The following is a 15,558-nucleotide window of genomic DNA, read 5'->3' as shown; positions in this document are numbered from 1 at the left end:
CTGGCCAATGAAATACTCCATATGATGGAATGTCATGCTCACTATGTAAAGGAGGGGTGGCCAGGAAGGAGGGGTTCTCTCTTGCTTCCAGGATTGCGATTGTGGAACTTTGGTATTTCAGGATTGCTAGCCAGGAATGGGCTGGGTATCAGTCGGTGGGTGCTGAGCAACTGCATTGTGCATTACCTGTTTGTATTTTCTGTTATAATTATTGTTTTATTCTATTTCAATTATTAAACTGTTTTTATCTCAACCTACAAGGCTCCCATTGCCCCTCCAATTCTCTCTCCAGGCAGGGGTGGGTGGGCGAGCAGCTGCATAGTGTTTGGCTGCCAGCTGGGTTCAGACCATGACAAAATCAACAAATAAGAAAGATTATACCAGATAACAAGTTAGATGATCTCCAAGGAGAGACAGCACTTGGAGCCAGGCTCATTTTGGGGAGCATAAAGGAATACACCACCCCTTGCCTAGAAGGGTATAGTTTCTCTTCATAATAACATAGAAGCTGAAAACAACGGCCACTACATGTCTGGTATATATTTTTTCTGATGGAGTTAAGCAGGGCTCATTCTGCCCATTGTATCTTTTAAGTTCATTCTTGCCAACAACCTGTATAACAAATACTGCTGCATTTTACCTATGGAAAAACCTTGGGAAAATGCCTATATAGCTTGGACAAATGGTTAACAGGAAAACACAATTATGTGAAAGTATTTGAATGATGTAAACTAGAAAAAAGGGAGAGGAACAAATGGACATGTTGTCTGAGAATGCTATATTACATATAAGAAAAGTCAAACAAAAGAAAAGATAAATCCTAATTCCAGAGGAAATAATTGTAAAAAAAAAAAAAAAAAAAAAAAAAAAAAAAAAAAAAGGTAAACCCTATATTTCTCGAGTCCTTTAAACTCAACCACAACAATCTCTTTATAAAGCCTTTAGATGGAAAAGCCAAAGCCTGGCAAGGAGACAAATTACTTCATCGTGTTGATCTTTTACATTTTTACATTTGCTTGTCTATCACCCAACCTTACAGCAACCAACAGTTAATGACAGATGGGAAAGCAAAAGCCTGCATCACCAGTAAGCCATCTATTACCTGTACCACAAAAGCATCTTGTATCATTTGTGTTAGGTGTGACATTCATATTCTTCTGCTATGCATGTACTGATAATTCTTTCTTTCATATCTTCATCTTGGCTCTTTCTGATTTTTCTCCTGTGATCTTCTTTCTTTTAAATAGAAACTGAATTAAAAGGGTCTATTTTTCAGCCTAAGAACTGTGACTTTTGGTCTCAGAATAAGAATGTCTAGCAAAATGCAAGGCATTGCCTGCTTAGTACAACCTGAAAGCATGCATAATTTAAATTATTTTTAAAATATAAAAATAAAACAGTATTTCATGAGCAATGGTATAATTTTCAGGAGTCAAAACTACTCTTATTCATGAGATTCTCCCTGGACTATTTCATACCTTCTCACAGGGCTATCTAGACCTCGATTGTCTCTCTGTTCTTACTCTCTTCACAGTGCTGAAATTGTCCCCATTTGTCACCTTTTGACACCTTAGCATACATGGTTTCAATTTCATAGTTTCAAATTACTTTCAATTAGAAGCAGTGTGGAAGGAATCCCATCACTGGTTAAGAGAAATGTCTTTCCTATTCTTTTTTCTGGACGGTGCCAGAACAATTGTCATAACCACTCAAATAACAGACTCATCTTCCAGACCACAGAATGCAACCTCAGAACAAAAAGGGTCCCCACTCCTGTTTACTTCTTTCTTTTGCCTCTACTGTTATTATACCTTCCAATAGTGTTTCCATTCAGCAGAAAAAAAAAGTGTCCATAATGTTATCCTTCTTCGGACGTCCTGTGCTTCCTTCATACAGCCAATTTATGAGAAAACTGAGCTTGCTGTGAAAAAGATCTGTCTTCAGATTTCATACATGGCCTATTTTCTTCATCTTGCAGCAGCTCTGCAAATTTCTTTTTCCTCTGTCATACAAGACAAGTTGCAATAAAATCACTCCCATTGCAATTGCTGGTGTTAGCACGTTGGAAGGGAGCAACACATGTACCACAGCGTTAATGACAGTGAGCACTGTGGTTGATAATGGCAGTGTTTGCAAAGATGAATCACCAGCAGGGAAAGCAGTTCAAGAAAAAGAAACATAAAAAAAAAAAACAAAACCAAACCCAAAACAAACCAAAACCAAACCCAAAACAAAACCAGAAGAAACTCACTCTGCCAGAAGGAACATCCAGGGAAGAGACGGGAGCGTGACTGGGAATGTATGTTTTGTAACGTACTCTAATTTGAATATATTGCCCACTGTATGGACTTGCCTTTACAAATTATGATCTGAAAATACTTTATGGAATAACAGGATACTCAGGTTTTTCAATGAAAATTTATGTTTTTGTTCATTTTTCTCACTGCTTCAGATGACGGCTATACACCTTCCTGTAAAACAGCTTTTCACACATGGGAAATTCTTATGAATCTTTGCAGAGTTCTGTATTCCATGTTTTCCTAACCCTTGCTCCTCTAGACTAAATGATTGCCTAGGGAAGGATTATCTTTATTTGTGCTTTCGTACCCTCTACTATTCCAGATCCCCCAAACTCTGTGGGGAGGACCTTCATGGGAACACTTCCATACAAATCATGTCCATCACTCCTCACTGACAGGAAATGCAAGAAACACACCACCATAACACACAGGACAGAACAAAACAGAACAGTGCTCCAGTACAGGAATGATTCCCTTGAGCTCCTTCCCACCCTCTATGAAGGAAAAGAGAGCGAGTCTCAGTCTTTCCTTCTAGCTAGGGAAAGGTTGAAATACTCAAACTAGCTGCTGTGCTGTCAAGCATTACATAGGGAGATAAAGGGAGATTTTGCCAATGGACTGGCTGGCTAGCTACATTTTAAGAGCTTTATGAATTGTTAAAAAGCTCTTCCCCTCAGAATGACTCCAGGTGAACAGCACACAGTGCTGGCAGCAGCATGTAACCCTCGTATTTCAATATTCTACTTGAATACAAGATGGGTTGGAAAAGAAAGGACAAGCACAATGACTTTTGAGGAAGAAGTCACCTTCTTTCCAACTTCTTAAGGGTCAATGATCAAACAACTGCAGGGCCAGCCCACAACCATTCTCTCAATCAGCCATCCAGTTGGAAGATATCACTGTTCTGCATAAGCAAAGGGCTTAGTTACTACAGTGGTCCTTTTGCTACTTCCTTCATTATCACATCTTCTATGAAGAATAAGTTATGAACTATATTAACTAGAGACAAGGTTTTTTTCTTAAACCCCAGCATAGCAATCCAACCAATACTTGCCAATCACCTTTTGTCTCAATAGCAGAGAGCAACTCCAACCCTTGCCTTCATTTGGGAAATGGTAGATGGGAGGAGATAGAAATCAAAATAAACACTATAGCCTGATGTTTAAAGCTGTAAAGTCTTCTTAAGAACACCCAATGTAAGAATACCCAGAGCACCTTACATTTCCAAAGGACGTCAAGGTATTCTGAGAGGCGAAAATATGTTCACATTTTAGAACAATGTGCATGTCTGAGAATTAAACAAATTAGAACTACGTACAAATGAACAATACAGTTTTCCCCTTGGTGGACTCTACCACTGTTACCCTAAACATTAAGAGTCAAAGTGTGCTCACTGTAAGCCAGGCACCTATCCTGTCACTGTACATTCACATCAAAAAGCCCACTTTCCAGTGCACGTTACTCATAAATGTGCTCAATCAGACTGACTCCTTGCCCCTTTATGTTCTAAGGTGAATTAGGAAAGGGTCTGTTAAAGGATGAGACAGGCCATTCTTTTGTGATGGTTTGCAGTTTTCTCTCCCAATACATTTTCTTTTTATTTAGCACTTCCATTTTTATCCTGTGTTCTTCTTCGGCCATCTCACACTCTCTTTCTATCTGCTGTATTTTTGCCACGTGAACTTCATTCATTTGGATTAACTGCAGTTGCAAAATTGACATTTGCTGATGATGTTCTTCCTCATGCATCTTTTTCAGAGCGCTTTCCTGAGATGCTTTACTTCTGTAGTTCTTATCTGCTGCTATTCTGACATCAGAACACGAAGGCTCAGGTTGGGAAGTACCTTCACATACTGAGAAATGTACCAGCTCTTTCTCTTCATCACAAAGTTCTCTATTTGAGACAACAAATGACTCTGCAAAACATAAGAGGGAAAAGTATTATAGTATTCCCTTCTCCCTCAAGAAACGTGAACTTGTGATAATATAGTTATTGGTGTATGCATCTAAACCTTGTGCTTCTGTACCATAGTACAGGAGCCACTACATAATGCCGTTCTGTTACAGAATACTAAGGAGATAATGGTCTGAAGGGAGCCACTTTGGGCTCCGTTGATAGACCTCCATGGCTATTAATGGGAGCTCAGACACTAAAGTGAATGTAGACATTTATAAGTGGACATCTAAATTTAGGTGGCTGAGCCTGGAGCTGAACCTTAATGCAGCTATTTAAGCCAAATCCGTATGTGAATAGCAATATTTTTATGAAAGATGTGTCAGGTGAAGAGCTGTATCAACATGAACACCAAGAGACTTAGGGAATACTAGGAAAAATACTACTTATTGCTTCCTTATCACTACTGTACATGTCCTAAATGAAGTGATGTATATTTTTAGGAAAAAATTACATTATTCTGACTTTGAGAAAGTTCTAGCAATTCTTCTGAAATAAAATAAACTACTCATGGAATAAAACAGTTACCACTGCAAATAAGGCTCTCAAAATACATTCCTTTACAAATCCTGAAGGCTACTTACGGTAAATACAATTATGAAAGAGACATTGTAAGAGTGTTATCTAACAATGTAGTTTCTGTTGTCTTTTGAGCAAGTACAGTCTTCTATGTGCAATCCTGACACAATAAAATTTGCAAGAAATTGCTGTAGCCACCCTCCCTTCTGGTTTTGGATTATTCCTTCTGTGTATGCTTGCCAAACAAAGAAGAATGTAGTGCTGAACTTTTTCAGAAAGGCCATTCTCCAGTGTGGACTGCAGTGTGAAATACAGCTCTGTGTATTCTTTTAGTCCTTAAAAACAAAGGAGGAAAGACCTACAGGGTCTTTCCTGGTCTGCTCTTGCAGCAGGCAATTGTGTATCAATTTGCTGCTGGTGGCTGCTTTTGTTATTTTTTGTTGTTGTTGTTGTTGTTTTGTTTTTAAATGCTCAGACAACCTTTTTCCCAGCAAAATAGTACTTTATAAAGGATCAAAATATCTTTGGGACTGTTCTCTGGAAAGCCAGAATCATAGCCACTGTGATGCTTGCCACAAAGTAGCAGATATGTCAAAAAACTGATGAAAAAAAAATGAGTAAAACCTCAGTTTAGCTCCTGGGAGCCTAGGGAAATACATGGAATCTTGTAATATCATAGTTCTGAAATTACTTTTCTATAACCAGCAGTCCACAGGTAAATGGAGTGATTTAGACTACTGAAAGAGAATCACTAGCAAAATCACATACAAAACAATACTACTTGCATCATTACAGTAACATTTATACCTTGGCTAGAAGCATCAGGCTGATATTCAGAATCTTCTTCTGGTGGGCTCTGCAAAAAGTACATTTGCTCAGGCATTATGCTGGCAATCTTCTCTTTCCCTATGATGTGAGTATTTATAAGTGGACTAATACTTCTTTTTACCTTCTCCCGCCTTTCATGTGCCATTATCTTTTTTGTCCGTGCCTTGATATTTTCCCAGCATTTCTTTAACTGTTTGAAGTCTCGCAGCGATACACTGGGCTGGGAATTGTATTCATGAGCTAGTGCTTGCCAGGTACGTTGCTTCAGAGCAATAGTTCTTGCATCACTTTTTTTACATTCAAGTACGTATTTGTATTTTTCAACTAATGCAAGAAGCACACTCTTCTCCACTTCTGAGAAGTATTTAGCAGGCTTTATTATTTCGTTTTGCATTTTCTACTGTTTCTCCAAGATGCCAAGAATCCTATGAAAACAATGTTGAAAGAAAAACAAAACAAAACAAAAACAAACACAAATTAGAACTGATTACAGCATCAGGAAACTGTTTCAGCAAATAACTCCTAAGCATAGCTTCTGATTCTAACACAATTTTCTAGAACAGTTTGTGAGTAGTTCTAGAGCTCATAATGAAACATTCCGGTAAGATATCATATAATTATATGCTGTTTTCTATTGCCACTTTAGTGGCTACACAGTTACAGAAGTATACCATAATGAGGAGGAGCTTCTTGACTTTGTTACAATTGGTCTTGCTACAGTATATCAGTATTCAATTTACTTAGTAACTTGCTTCTAATAACTTGTTTTCCTATCTATTGCACTTTGTTACACCCAGAGTTTTCAAAGCCCTGAACTGTAGAACGAATTATGAAATCCAGCCCTTGATAGCTTCAGGTTTAAGTCTAAAGCCACCTCCAGCAGGTTTGGGTTTCCTTTGGCACACAAAAGGTCTGCCCTTGCTGACTGAACAGAACTCATTTCTCTGCTCTTTCTACAGTATTTGAAAGTTGTATGAGAAATGATAGTAAGAAGTTATCTTTTTAAAGACTGCTGTTGGTTTGATTGTCCCCCATGCTCGGCCCTCCTTGACTGACATCCAATAGGCAGCAGGATCCTGACCAATATTACAATACTGAGGAGAGGAAAGGGTTGCAAGAAGACATTAATTAATTATGGAGACTAACGGCTCTGAAGGTACAGGTCCTTCGCCCTTTGCTACTGACTCTGCATGTGTAGCACTCTTCCTTACAGCTTGCACTGCTTGTCACTCTCAGGAGCCAGTGACCAGGCTAAAAAGAGTTTCGGCCTTACTCAGTATGGCCACTGCTATATACTTACACCACGTTAATGACCGCCTCTCTTCTCAAGCCTAGATCTTACATAGTCAATAGGAAAAGGGTAGCTGATACGAGGGAATTCTTGGCCCTAAAAAATATGAATGAAGTAGTGTTTCCTTGAATTATTAACACATGACTGTGCTGCAAGATGTAGCTTTTTCATTTATCTTTCCATACTTCTTTCCCCATTCCCCCTCACTACACCTGTGTAGCCCCAGTTTTACATTTTGGGCAGAAACTTCTGGATATTTAAGTCGAGAAAGGGGGACCAATGCTGTCCTGGCTCACATTTCTTCTGGTTTTAATCATAAAACTCAGGAATGGAACATACATAATAAGACAATCGGTTCATATTCCTAACAGTGTAGGACTCTCCCAGAATTATTTTTCCAGTGTTTTGCTCATTGTTTCCACTACTTACCTCAACATTACTTGAAGATGCAATAGATAGCACTATTAGATTTCCTCTTTTCAACATTTTTTTCCTTAACTCCATTGCACTAGCATGCTCTTCGTGTCATCCTTGTAAATCCTCCAAATGTCTTAATACTTAAGAGTTATTCTCACCTCTTTCAGTGAAGGTAAATGCTTATATTTACAAAGAAAGCTAACAGACAAGCTAATGTCAAAATGAGAACCCAACTCTGACAAGAACGGGAGCTTTCTGAAGCAGCCCATGAGAAATGACAAAATCCAGCAAAACAAAGGAGTTGAGTAGAGGAGGCAGTAGAACAAAGCCTAGAATAGCAAAACTGAAACAAAGTGAATAGAAATAAGTAATAGTCTGAGTTTAAGTTAAGTATGTTAAGTCAGCAGCAGTAGGTAAGTTGCATCCCTACTAAAAAAAAAAAAGAGGCAACGCTCAGTTTGTACTTTCTGTCACCACTCAACTGGGTAATCACCGTGTGTGTACTGGCTGGACAGCCGGCACCTATGTGATTCCTGGCTAGTCACAGTTCTGCTCTCTCACCAAATGCTGGTGGCATGAGGATACGGGCGAGCTGGAGTTTTTACAGCAGACAGGACTTAGGGGACAAAGGGAAAGACCCACTGGAAACCAGACTTTAATTCTACTGCCCACAGAACAGCTTCTTTATTTTGCAAGAAAGGAAAAGGTGGAAGAAGGAAGAGAGCTGGGTGGCTGACTGTGAGGAAGACAGTTCCCTAATCCAGAATTTCCGCTGTCACTCTGTATCAAGTTATTTATTAACTCTCTGTGAAAACTCGGTCACCTCACGTGTTGGTGACAGGAATTCTTAAACACCTAGAACCCCCAAGAACAAACTAAGTGTATGTAAACAAACTTGAAAGTATCGCATATGAATCATTATAAGGTCTAGGTCTACTAGACAGAAGAGAATATCTGCTTCAGAAGTTCCTTAAATAAAAAATAAATTAAAAGTATAAGCAAAAAGTCAGGAAACGGACATCCTAACAAAGTGATACTGAAAACTGGCAACTTTGCTCCATGAAATAGCTCTCAAAATGTGTAAATTAAAATATACCTATAATGAAATGGACTCTATCTACTAATCTATTTTACTTTATGGTACTTGTGGTACCATTCCAAACCATTAAGCTGTTTTGAACAGATGCTGAAGCAAAATTCTTGGGACTAAATATTGATGCTTCAGCCTGTTTTAGCCTCAGTTTCACCCAGGAACAGGATAAAAAGCAGTCCCACCAGTAAGTCAAAAAATCCAGTAGCTTGTGACCCTGAAAAAACAGGATCAGAGACTGTGTGATCAGAAATGGCTGATTCTGTCTTCTGCTGATGCATGTAAATCCTATTTCTAGCATTGAAAAGGTGTGAGAATCTCAGAGCAAAAATCATGACATGCTTGTGTGTAGAAAATCCCTCTAATGAGAAAAACAATAGATTTTCAAGAACTTTGGAGACTAAGTTCAAAAAGTTAAACAATGATACCGGGACTTCTCGATTCCAGGTGCTAAATATTTAACTACATATTTAACTATATCTCTACTGGCAGAGATCAACTGATATCAGTAAATATTTAAAATATTGCCAAATATGATATCATATCATATCATATATATTAACAACCTAGGCACTAGATTGAAAGCTCATCTTTCATGGATGGAGCTGCAGCAAACCCTTAAGTATCACTTTCGTACCACACTATCATTTATTATTATTATTTTTGCTGTGGTGTCATCCGAGATCACCAGTCATAAGCTCAAATACTGTACGTTTAAGAATGGAAATGTAGGTCCTACTCTGAGAAGAATATAATGTATTAGTCTTCCTTTCCCCCATACACAAACTATTTTTTCCTACACATAGAGATTATACTTGTGCCTTTTCCCTGAAAAAGTCAGGATTATGATCCAGGATGCATAAAAGAATTCAAGAAACAGCGAAAGCAGTTTAATGCATTCACTACACAGAATAAAACAGTTCTTGAAGATTCTTTTCAGGCTCTCACATTCCTAGCTTGCTTCCTTCAATATATTAAAGCTCATTTTCGGTGAATAGAAAGCACTCTGGGATGTCAGAGAACTTAGAATACCGAGAAGTTGCAGCAAACCACCATATATTGATATACATCTCTTTTTCTTTACACATATCAATCACCTTCTGCCAGCCCACTGGCTCTTCTACGCAATATGAGAAAGGACTCTCATAAGCCCAAACAATTTCCATTTCAAGGCTAAAAGATTCTTCCAGGGTATATGCCCAGGATATAATTTAGCATGTAGGAATCTGTGCTGAAATTGAAGTAGTTTACTGCATATGGAACATACAGTAAACAGGATTGATTTGGGAATGTGTAGGCACATGAGGACAGTTGCACAGTAAATTGTAAGAAACAAAGAATGAAAGGCTTCTCCCACTCTTACAGGTGCCCAGACTCTAAGACATGTGCTGTAAGGAAATACTTTATCTTAATTATCTTCTCCTGATATGGCTCAATTCACAGCATGCCTTAAAGCAAATCAGTGTCTGAATTACGTGTCCTCTCACACAAACCTTTATTGTTTTAAAATAACAAAAATATATCTCAGGTCCTCATTTTACTTCGAAACCTCATGTGGCATTCTTCTTTTAAAGACTATAAGGGATAGGCTGTGATCTGCTGGAAGAATATCTTGAAAAAAATTACACAGGTGAAAAAGTGCATGTATGTTCATGAACATATGTGTATTATTTTGCTTGCACACGCCTAGACTTACACCCAAACTCCAAGCACTTTCAAAGCAGCCCATTAAAAAAATAAAAATAATTAAAAAAAAAAAAAATCACTTCAAGTTGGCATGTGATCATTTTCCATCCTTGGAATATTTTTTTTAGGCATAAGAAAAACAAATAGAAAAATATGGCAGAAGACTTAACCCCGGTGTTAAGGTTACACTAACGAAACCCAAAGAAAATAGTTTGCTACCGAACAGCGGTCATTTATGGTGTGAAAATGGAATTCCTTTACCAATACCAATACCAGAAATAGTTAGGGATTGACAGAAAAGAAAATTTATTTATCCAACTTCAGCTTTAAGCAGTCAGTAATTAACATAATTGGAAATCAATCATAATTCTGTCCTTTTCATCCAGTCTTTGAGGATGAAAGAAATGCACGGAAATGCAATGACCCAAACTAGTCAAAACAACAGGTTTATATTTAATTCGAATGACAGAGCCAGAAGTAAAGCGTCCTTCTTCCTCACATGTTAGATTTTCCTCACAGAGCTTCCATCAGAGCGTTCCAGGCCTGACCCTGTCTACCTTGAGACCTGAAATCACTAGGTAATTAGGTGCCTATTACAAAAATGAATGAGATCGATATGGAAATTGTGTTACGTATAATCATATATAAAAAAAACCCCAACCCCTCTTTGGGTGCTTCCTCCCCTCTGTTTTAATACAAATTATTAGTTGTCAGGGATCATCCAGCAAATTAACAAAATAATATATTAGTAAAAAAATCACAGTGCTTTGCTTAAATTTCTCCTGCCAAATTTTATATACACATACACAAAAATGTATTTTTAAAAAATATATAATATTGCATTATATATACAACCCCATAGATATATTTTAAGCGGGTCAACCCGCAACCTATGGAGGACATCCAAAGCAGTTTGTGCAAAAAAAAGGTAATGGACGCAGGTTGTTTTTTTTTTTTTTTCGAACGATTGTCTGAAATCCCATCAAAACCAGGCATAAACAGTAATCCTACCAGACTCTCCTGCACCCGAACTTCCCAGACATTAACTCGAGCTTGTTTCTATTTCCTCGCTAGCTCCTCTTCTGCTTGAGCGAGAAAGGAGAGCAGGTCCCGGCTCGACAAAGAAGCCCGCTCCACCCAGGGCGGGCATGCAGGCTGCGGCTGAGGCGCGGGTCCAGGGACATCTGCCGCGGCAGGAGGAACGGCAACCGGTCGGTCACGCTGCCACCCCGCCCTGCAGCCGCCCGGTTTCTCCCTCCTCGTAACAAAGCGCCGCCGAAAGCCGCCGCCAGCTCGGCTGGGCTGGGGCTGGGGCTGGGGCTGGGCTCCCCTTCCCTCCCCTCTGCTGCTCCCCCCCCGCGCCGGGCGGCCGGGCCTGCCTCCCTCACCTCCTCGCCGGCAGGTCGCCGGCACTCCTTCAGCTCCCCTCAAACCCCGCGCTGGATTTCCGCCTCTCCGGGCCGCGGGCGGCGCCGCACCGGCCTCTCCCGCGGGAGAAGAACCGTCCCGGGGGACCCCGAGCCTTCAGGTGTGGCGGCGCTGCGGGGGGGGGGGGGGGGTGCGGGTGTTGTGGGGAGCGACGCGCCAACACCCCACCGGCCGCCCGGAGAGGGGACGGGCGGCCCCGTCTGCACCTGACGCGGGCCGGCGGGCGGAGCTCCCGGGCCCGCTCGTCGCTAGCGCGGCACCCCGCGTCCCGCCTCCTCGGTGCGGAGCGGAGCGGAGTTGTGTGAGGGCGTCCCTAGCCCCGTCCGTCCGTCCCGGTGCAGCGGCGGTACAACGCCAGCTCGGGCTTTACCTCCGACAGCGCCCGGCGAAGCGACGCGGCGCGGCGCGACGCGCGCACCAGCGCCCCCAGCGGCGCCTGGCGGTGAGGCGGCGGGCCGGGAGTGCCGCGCCGTCCCTCCGCCGCGCCCCGTCCGCGCCCGCTGGCGCGGAGCTCCTGGCCCTCGCTGCCCTCCCGTCCCGTCCCGTCCCTTTTCTCCCGGGCCGGCCGGGTTCCCGCGCCCCTTCCACGCCTGGCGTGACGCGGTTCCTGCCCGCTCCGGGGCGCCCCGGGCCCCGCTGGCGGCGGCGGTGGCGGTTGAGAGCGTAACGGCGGGGCGCGCGCGAGGCTGGCGGGAGGCGCGCGCGCCGGCTCTCCCTCCCTTCCCCTCCCTCCCCCTCCCCGCCGCGGCCGCCTGAGGAGGAGCGGGGAGCCGCGGCGGCGGTTCGCTCGGACGAGAGTCACCCCGCAAGCGGGGCCGCTGGGAAGGGGCCGCCGGGTGCCGGCTACCTCGGCTTCTCCGGGCGCTGCCCGCGCCTGGGCTGAGGTAAGTTGGGCCCGGCGGTGTGCCCGGCTCCCCGCTGGAGCAGGTGTCCGTCCCCCGCCCCGGCAGAGCTGGAGGTGTCGGCAAGGCCCCTTCCCCGCGTCGTGCTGGCTCAGCTCCGCGGGGACCGGCTCGCTTGCTCGGCGCCTCTGCGCGTGTGGGGTTTGCAGCTTCGCTCTGCCCCGCCGCCGGTCGCGGTCCGGAGTGGGAGCCGAGCCTGCTTTTCCTCACAAAACCCCGAGTGGGAGCCTGCTTTTCCTCACAAAACCCCGAGTGGGAGCCTGCTTTTCCTCACAAAACCCCGCGTGGGAGCCTGCTTTTCCTCACAAAACCCCGAGTGGGATCCTGCTTTTCCTCACAAAACCCCGAGTGGGAGCCTGCTTTTCCTCACAATACCCCGAGTGGGAGCCTGCTTTTCCTCACAAAACCCCGCGTGGGAGCCTGCTTTTCCTCACAAAACCCCGCGTGGGAGCCTGCTTTTCCTCACAAAACCCCGAGTGGGAGCCTGCTTTTCCTCACAATACCCCGAGTGGGAGCCTGCTTTTCCTCACAAAACCCCGCGTGGGAGCCTGCTTTTCCTCACAAAACCCCGCCGTGTTGTTACAAAGGCGTGCTTTGGGCTCTGCACGCCTGTCTGCTGTTGCTGCGTGTCATCTGTCCCAGCCCAAGCGCGCGTTTCAGTCCAGGAAAGAAAGGGGAAGCTTGAAATAGTTGGGATTAGTTTTGTTTCCTGGCTTTGTGCTTCCTGAGGGAAGCTCTTGGAGAAGAATTGTTTCTTTCCACGCTCTACTATTGCTCTCAAGTTAAAAATATAGTCGTTAGCCTGGAGATGTAAAGGTTCAATGTAACTGAACGTGAGGCACAAATTAAAATTGGAATAGGTATGACCCTTAAGTAGGTGGAACAAAAATAGGAATGACTTTGTGAAGCTAAAACAATAGTTTACAATCTTTTTTCAATTTTCTTAGAGTTTCCTTACCATCTAAAGACCAAATATGGATCCTGAAGCTGAGATAAAGAAACAAGTAAATCCTTTCTACTGCAATGTAAGTGTTCCTTACTGAATATTGTGACTAATACAAAATAATTTAGGTAGAACAAAGTTGGACTAAACATAGTGTGAGTTTATTTATTTTCTATTGAGCAAACCTCATAAATAGCACTGGACTTGAACTTATTTTGCTGTCTTTGTCATGCTTGACTTGGATGTGTGTCAGGAACCAACTTACTAAGATGAAGAATTTTAATAATATTATGTTTCTAAATAAAGGTATTCTTTTAAAGTAGAAGATTAAACTTCAGCTCCTGTTCGGGAAAAAAAAAATCCTGATTTATCTGGTTCTCAGTTTTATTGCTGTTGTTTTTAAGCATCTTTGCATTTTAGAGGAGGAAAAAAATATTTGTACTGCCTTTGTTTATTCACATTAATTTAAACCTAATCTCCTCCTGTTTTGAACTGGCCCAGGCATAAACCAGCTGTGATTGGAAAACTTCATATGCGTGCGAGTGAGGCAGGCCCCAAACTGGTCAGTGTGTTAGTCTGGATGCAGCACTGAGGAGAACTGGCTCATCTTTGACAAGTGTACTGGCTTGTTACAGTTATGCTGTGCCTCTGGTTCAGACTTGGTTAATAGTATATGAGGAAGATCTTGGATCAGTCTTCAGTTATCTACACAAAAATATGCTATGAGATAGCTGCAGGGTTCTGGAGACATCTGAAATTTTTGTGTGAGGTGGAGATTCCTTTTCATTTCATTGTATTTTGGTGGTTTTGGAGCCTCATAAAGAAAAGTTCTAGAAGCTACTTTAGTTTGTCTCTGGAGGAATAGTACTTTTGTAGAACTTAACCTATACTGATATTTGATAGCTGATTTGTTTTGTTTTGATATCAGTGATATTATTTTCTGTTGGTTTGTGTGCAGTGCTAGAAATACTTCTCTTTAACCTAGATTTGCAAAATCTGGTGTGCTTCCGCATTAAACTTGCAGACTCACTTCCTTGGATTCAAACACAAGACGGTAAGATCAGTTTTTGAATGCACCTTTTGTCAGATTTTACAGATTTATTTAGCAATAGCATATGAGTTTGAAATTATTTTTGATGTAGTTTTAAAACGTGCAACTTAAGATATTTAGCAAGATTTGTTGCTTTACTATTTTGTTTACTGCGATGAAGTAGAACTGAGTTTTGTACGCTAATCCTATCAGAAAATGTTGTTACAACATTACAGCTTTGTCTAATATTCTGGATTAGTAAAGACAGTACATGAGAATAGGTGGCTGTTAATAAATGCAAAATGGAATTATTTAAATCATAGACTGATCTGAGGAAACACTAACCTGATAGCCCCTCCCCTTCAGGGGATGCTCACACTAACCTGGTAGCCCGCCCTTCTTGGGATGCTCGCCAGATGGCCTCCATCAAAGGATGGTAACTCCTTTGCAATGGAAGGATGGGCCATTGATGGTCCATATCAAAGGACCTTAACTCCCCTGTGATTGAATGGAAGGAAGACAGGATGGGCCATCTCTGGTATCTCATGTCCTTGAGATAAGAGAAGAACTAGAACCACTGAGCCATAAAGAAAAAGGAGCTGCAAATTAGCACAGACTTGAAAGACAAGGTGTACGGACTACTGGACTGAATTTGCACAGAAGTAAGGGTCAGCTAGTGAACACAGTGAAGAAGACTACGAGCGAGCCTTCATCTGAAGACCTCTGCCCACGACCACCAGGAAGCACTGCACAAGCGCAAGCGCGACGGGAGGAATTTGGGGTGGGGGGATATGTTAATGGTTTCTCAGAACTAATTGTAATATTCCCTCCCTGTCCTCAGAGTAGTGATGCATGGGTATTAGAGTAGATGAATATGTAACCTTTTATACAATAAAAGGGAGCCCCTTTTGGCCCCAGGTGACACATGCTTGTGGTGGAGTCTTCTCCCATGTGCCCAGTGCTGAATAAACATTCCTACTTTATAACCTTGCTGGTTGTAAAGTCATGATTCCGCGCCTCAAGGCAATCTAAGAAAAAAGATGTATGTCTCTTTCAAGTTTCATGTAATTATCTATTCACCTGAGGTAATCTGTGATGTTGGTGTTAATCTAATTTATTTTATAAGTAATGAAATCTTTATGTTGTTATTATTTGAATCTTAAGTGTCTG

General features: G+C 42.2%; 2 protein-coding genes across 6 annotated transcripts in view; one reads left to right on the top strand and one right to left on the bottom strand.

The window, feature by feature from the left end:
* Window positions 1–256: 256 nt before the first annotated feature.
* MSANTD3 (Myb/SANT DNA binding domain containing 3) lies at window positions 257–11,580 on the bottom strand. Of its 3 annotated transcripts, XM_033004325.2 has the most exons (4): window positions 11,474–11,580; window positions 5,723–6,026; window positions 5,581–5,629; window positions 257–4,216 (listed from the first exon to the last, which is right to left on the bottom strand). In XM_033004325.2, the coding sequence occupies exons 2-4, from the start codon at window positions 5,993–5,995 to the stop codon at window positions 3,807–3,809; spliced, it is 732 nt and encodes a 243-aa protein (XP_032860216.1). In that variant the 5' UTR covers window positions 5,996–6,026; window positions 11,474–11,580; the 3' UTR covers window positions 257–3,806. The 3 variants fall into 3 exon arrangements, with proteins under 3 accessions (XP_032860216.1, XP_032860213.1, XP_032860214.1); XM_033004322.2 differs by having other exon boundaries at window positions 5,581–6,026; XM_033004323.2 differs by lacking the exon at window positions 11,474–11,580 and adding an exon at window positions 11,097–11,203 and having other exon boundaries at window positions 5,581–6,026.
* LOC116964498 overlaps window positions 11,524–15,558 on the top strand; it is a 26,075-nt gene continuing 22,040 nt past the window's right edge. The window contains exons 1-3 of one of the 3 annotated variants that reach the window (XM_042798088.1): window positions 11,524–11,613; window positions 13,363–13,440; window positions 14,344–14,412. In XM_042798088.1, coding sequence (XP_042654022.1) covers window positions 13,390–13,440; window positions 14,344–14,412 — 120 coding nt within the window. In that variant the 5' untranslated portion in view covers window positions 11,524–11,613; window positions 13,363–13,389. Of the gene's footprint in view, window positions 11,614–11,922; window positions 12,398–13,362; window positions 13,441–14,343; window positions 14,413–15,558 lie in introns of those variants that run through there. The other 2 variants (XM_033004319.2, XM_033004321.2) reach the window with 2 other exon arrangements.

The sequence above is a fragment of the Tyto alba genome, unplaced genomic scaffold (genome assembly GCF_018691265.1).
Source record: "Tyto alba isolate M040663 unplaced genomic scaffold, T.alba_DEE_v4.0 Super-Scaffold_27, whole genome shotgun sequence".
Classification (NCBI taxonomy): domain Eukaryota; kingdom Metazoa; phylum Chordata; class Aves; order Strigiformes; family Tytonidae; genus Tyto; species Tyto alba.
The sequence above is the reverse complement of the archived record's forward strand: the minus strand, read 5'-3'. Positions and strand labels throughout refer to the sequence as shown.